At 32.0% G+C, this 6000-nt stretch overlaps 1 protein-coding gene across 1 annotated transcript in view; it reads left to right on the forward strand.

Annotated features, from left to right (window-relative positions):
• Positions 1-6000, forward strand: part of LOC107689349 (adhesion G protein-coupled receptor A3-like) — a 113235-nt gene that overhangs the window by 45017 nt on the left and 62218 nt on the right. Inside the window, exon 7 of the mRNA XM_016487303.1 lies at positions 2441-2654. Coding sequence (XP_016342789.1) covers positions 2441-2654 — 214 coding nt within the window. The remainder of the gene's footprint in view (positions 1-2440; positions 2655-6000) is intronic.

Raw genomic sequence — 6000 nt, forward strand, 5'->3', positions numbered from 1 at the left:
TTATTTTTTTATAAATTAAATAATATAATAATAAAAGCAATTTAGTCATTGTCAGTGTTGGGGAAAGTTACTTTTAAAAGTAATGCATTACAATTCATTTTAATGTTACATTAAACATTATTTTTCATCTCATTAAAGCTACATGCACATATTGCAAAAGAAATGCTGTTGAAATGCTCGTTTTTATATGTATTTATTAGCTATTATTTTTATTTTATTTTAATTTCCAGTTTTCATTTTAATTTTAGATCTAGTCTTTTTTGCACTTTTTATTATGGTAAAATTTTAATAGAATATTTTTTATAAATGAATAAAAAACAAAGAAACAAAGAAAAACAAAATGTATTTTCTTTTCATTTTACTGTTGTTGTTTTTTTTTTTAATTATGTGCATATGCTGGAAAATACAGTTTTAGAGTAGCTTCACCAGTCCAGTGTTATTTTAATATTTTTTATAGACTATTAAAAAAAGACAAAAAACAAACAAACATGCAAAACATTGTTTACCGTCTTTATGAATCTTTTTTTTTTTCACGTTCAAGTTTTAAAAAAGTACTTTTTAAAACACTTTTGAGGATATTTCTGTACAAGGTTTTGTCAGATTTCAGTAACTTCTTCCAATGATAACTTGTAAGTAAACCCACACATTAAATTTAATTTGGCTCTCATTTAATTCACTTTGCTTGACATAGAAGTCAAGAAATGACTTGCATCTGATGCTGCGTGCATCTGACTGTTAAAGGGGCTGCCGGTGACTCAGGCCTGAGTCATGAGTTTAACAGGAGGCGGCGGCGTGTGAATGTGAGCTCATTATAAAGTTAGTTGTGGAGCGGGTCAGTTGTTAAAAAAAACCTGCGGGACACAAAACGCCTGAGGCACAAAGACCGAACCCAACCACAAACGTTACAAACATATATCTGACACATAACTAAAATGCACTTGGTCCCTGTGTGAAGCTTTGGAGTTATGTATATGATGATCTCATACCAGTTTGTTTACTTGTTTGTTTTTCTTTTCCTTTATTTGTGTGTTGTTGTATAACTGTTCAACAAAGCATGTTAATTGCTTAGAATTTGGTTGACAAGTAAAGCATAAAAATGTCACACATAACATATCCATGGACTTAAAAAAAATAAAAAAATAAAAAAATTGTATTTATAGTTATTTATAATTTGTATTATTTATAATATTTATTTACATTTTTAAATTCCAAAATTTATCAAAAATACAAATACTGCATATGTAGTCTCTTAATTTATACTGTATGTTAACATGAGCTCATTAAAGCTGCATGTATCATTATTAAAAAATAAATGCTGTGTAAAATAAGTCCAGATAGTTATGGTAGTTATGATTTTATGGAACGTAATGTTTTTGAGTAATGAGTTTTAAGATTAGTAACACTAAACAGTATTTTTATAGTGTCTTAAGTAAAAGTGAGTGGTGCTTCACCATGAAAAACTTGATTAGTCCCCCCCCTCTTTTTTGGCATTTATTAGTTAACTATTTCCTTGGTTGAATTGAATTATTATAGATTTTTTTTTTTTTTTTAATTGTTAAAAATAATTTCAGGTGGAGTTTAATATGTCACACTGTTCAAAAACTACATCATGTCTGTATCTGTTCTCCATGGTTGTGTGCGTGATTCAGACATTCACTGTAACTTGGTTGAATTAATTAATTAATTAATTTAACTCTTTCCCCGCTCAAAAACTCAAAAAGTTGCCAGACACCGCCAGCGGTTTTGATGATTTTCACTAAAATTTCATGGCCCCCAGAATATTTTGTTGTATGAATATCTGAACATGCAATACATCAACGTAAGGAACAGACCCTCTACTTTTAAACAAAATAAATAAATAAAATGATGTTTTATTCTAGCTTCAAGCATTCTTTTTTTTTACCAACTCTTGAATGTAGGTAGGTTTCATAAAAAAAAAGCAACATTTTGAGCAAAAAGCTGAAAAAATCGCATTTTTATCAAATATTACATCTGGATCATATTCAGTAATATTACCAAAGCAAAGATGCAGTAGATGGCTTCCATCAGCCATCTATCTCCTAAAGCTTGCACAGGCCTTTAACACTTTCTGGATCGACATTTCACTCAGTAGCATTAGGCAGTTTTCATTTATATGCGGTCAGTGTTGATGATCGCATTATTCTTCATATGCATATGCTTACATATGAGATCGCTCACTTCTGCGGCTTCCTCGTCTGTGTTTCTGATCTGCAGTTTCTAGACTCATTCAGGAGATGCGTAATAGCGCCCCGAGTGTATAACAGTGAAAACACGGAAACACGGAAAATTCTGTGTTTGGCGGGGTAAGAGTCAATGAAAGAGATGCTGTTCAGAGTAGATTGGTATGTCACTTCGCCCAAAACTATTTCATGTCTGCCCATCTGATTTTGCGCCTGTATCTCCGTGATCTGTGTTTCAGACGGCCCGCTGGAGCTCCCCGTCCTGCAGCTCATCCCGACCCAGCGGCAGCTGGTGTTTCGCGGGGACCGTCTGCCGCTGCAGTGCGCCGCCTCGTTCCTCGACCCGACTGTCAGACTGTCCTGGAGCCATGAGCAGCGTCCCGTCCACACGCTGGAGCACAGAGGGCTGTATGTGGAGGACAGCATCATCCACGACTGCTGCCTCATTACCAGGTGAGAGGGACATCATCATATGTGACCCTGCATAAGTCGCTGGGGTATATTTGTAGCAATAGCCAACAATACATTGTATGGGTCAAAATTATTGATTTTTCTTTTATGCCAAAAATCATTAGGATAAATAAAGCATAATAAAATAAATATATCAAAACTTAATTTTTGATTAGTAATATGCATTGCTAAGAACTTAATTTGGACAACTTTAAAGGCGATTTTCTCAATATTTAGATTTTTTTGCACCCTTAGATTCCAGATTTTCAAATAGTTGTATCTATTGTCCTATCCTAACAAACCATACATCAATGGAAAGCTTATGTATTCAGATAAATTCAGATAAATCTCAATTTCAAAAAATGTACCCTTATGACTGGTTTTGTGGTCCAGGGTCACATATTCTAGACACAATAATACCACTTTCCTTAGTCTGTTTTTGCTCCAACTGCTGAAATAGTTTCCAACAAACCATAGCGAATTAAATGTTGCGACAAACTGTAGTGGCGTTCCTGAATGGGTTGCCAGGTCTGCGTAAAAAAATCAGCCCATTTGTGTCACTACAACCCGGGGAAGCAGTGTAAAAGTAGCCCAAATCTTGGCAACACTGTGAGTTTATTTGAATTAATCATTTGAGTGAATGAGTCAATGAATCATTTATAAAGGCTTTTGCTTTTTTCGGTCAGAATCATGAATCAAAGAATCATGCCTTGTCCAAATACCCACACTTGCAGTCTTTGCACTTGACCACTTGACTGCTTATATGACGTATTTCCTATATTTGGCACAAGTGTTCAAGTGAGGATGAAGACCACAAATGTGTGTTGAACTTTTCATTACCTGATGAGACACAGTGTTGTAAACATGCAAGCGTTTACATAGCTTTATTTTTATTTTAAATACTTTATATTTTAAAATCAACTTCTAAATGTTTGTTCAGTAGTCCCTATTACATGACACAATTTAATTTGTGGTGCTTCTAATTAAATGATAAAAAGCAGTTGCAAATGTTGTACAAAATAAATATCACCACTACACATCTTTGCACCAATAAACGTGCAACACTTTGTTTTTCTACTAAATTATATGTAATATCTAATTATTATATTAATATTTAACTTGCATTTGAAAGGTTTCCGTGACCTCTCGCGAGATCCCAGAACATGGTGCATGATGAGATAATGGAAATAGTGTGGATTTAGTGTGCGTTAAGGGCACTGCGTTTTGTCATTTTTAAGACCTGGGACAGTCTTGCACACTTACTTCCTGTTGCACACACATGCTCTCAAGTGGCCAAGACTGCAAGTGTGAGTATTTGGACAAGGCATCGGTCAGTGTTTGAATGAATCAGCTAAGTGAATGAATCCTGAATGAATTCCTGAACGAATCGTTGAATGAAGTAGAGTCATAAAGATTATTTCGCTTATTTCATTCCTGAGTGAATCATGCTGAATTCAGAACCACATACTACTCTTACTATTTTTACCATATCCCCTATCCGCAAAGGTCTTAAATTGGAACATAATTGTTTTTAATTCATAAAATCACGGCATTAAATGTTGCATTGTTTCAAGAAATGAATATCTCTGTCAGTATTTTTTATTTGTTTTCCAATACAAGTATCTAAACATCCTTAAATCAAGATACATTTACTTGAGATACAAATTGAAGTTATGAAATCTTGTTTTCTGAGAATTTGAACAAAATTATTTTATGCTAAAAACAGAAACCGATATCTGTCAATGGGGAATGAAAACTAGTGTTCACTTTGAATTAAATACATTTTTCTGAGCCCATTGGCATATATTTGTTCTTATTTTAGTCATAAACTCATGTAATTTTGATACATTTCTCAGAAAAGTAAATACATTTCAAGTAAATATATCTATCTTTAGACATTTGCAAAATATCTAAAGAAAACCGTGGACTTGGCAACACTGTCAGGAATGGGTTGAGTGAATGAGTCAATGACGCATTCATAAAGGCAGTCACTTATATATACAGTATATATATATATATATATATATATATATATATACACACACATACACAGTGCCGTTCAAAAGTTTGGGATCAGTAAGATTTTTAATGTTTTTTAAAGATTATTCTTATGCTCATCAAGGCTACATTTATTTGATTAAAAATACAGAAAAAAATGGAATTTTGTGAAATATTATTGCAATTTAAAATAACAGTTTTCTATTTTAATATATTTTAAAATATAATTGATCCCTGTGAAGCGAAGCTGTATTTTCAGCATTATTACTCCAGTCTTCATTTTAATATGTTGATTTATTATCAGTGCTGGAAACTGTTGTGCTGCTTAATATTTTTTTGGAACCTGTGATACTTTTTTAAAGATTCTTTGATTAAGTTTAAAAAGAACAGCATTTACTTAAAATATATAGATATTTTTAAACAATATACACTACCGTTCAAAAGTTTGGGGTCAGCAGATTTTTTCTTTCTTTCTATATTTGAAAGAAATTAATACTTTTATTCAGCAAAGATGTGTTAAATTGATAAAAAGCGACAGTAAAGACTTATATTGTTAGAAAAGGTTTCTATTTTGAATAAACGCTGTTCTTTTTAACTTTTTATTCAGCAAAGAATTCCGAAAAAGGTATCAAAGGTTCCAAAATAAAAAAAAATAAAAAAATTGAAGCAGCACAACTGCTTCCAACATTGATAATAATCAGAAATGTTTCTTGAGCAGCAAAGCAGCATTTCAGGATTCTTTGATAAATAAAAAGTTAAAAAGAACAGTTTTTATTCAAAATAGAAATGTTGTGTTACAATATACACTATTCGAACGTTTGGGGTCAGTAAATGTTTTTCTTTCTTTTTTTTTTTTAAAGAAATTATTACTTTTATTAAGCAAGGATGTGTTAAATGGATAAAAAGTGATAGTAAAGCCTTATATTGTTAGAAAAGATTTCTATTTTAAATAAAAGCTGTTCTTTTTAACCTTTTTATTATTCAATGAATCAAAGAGAAAAGTATCACAGTTTCCAAAAAAATATTAAGCAGCACAACAATTTCAACACTGATAATAAATTAGCATATTAGAATGATTTCTGAAGGATCATGTGACACTGAAGACTGGAGTAATGATGCTGAAAATTCAGCGCTCCGTCACAGAAATAAATTATATTTTAAAAGTATATTAAAATAGGAAACCAATATTAGAAATTGCAATAATATTTCACAATAATACTGTTTTTCTGTATTTTTAATCAAATATATATATTTCTGTCATGACAGCTTTCGGAGATGGTAATGTGCATGACAATGTTAATGTATTTGGTCTTGGCGGAATAGATCTGCTACGCTGCTGCTGCTGCAGAGC

Source organism: Sinocyclocheilus anshuiensis, unplaced genomic scaffold, assembly GCF_001515605.1.
Source record: "Sinocyclocheilus anshuiensis isolate Anshui unplaced genomic scaffold, SAMN03320099.WGS_v1.1 scaffold709, whole genome shotgun sequence".
NCBI classification, from domain to species: domain Eukaryota; kingdom Metazoa; phylum Chordata; class Actinopteri; order Cypriniformes; family Cyprinidae; genus Sinocyclocheilus; species Sinocyclocheilus anshuiensis.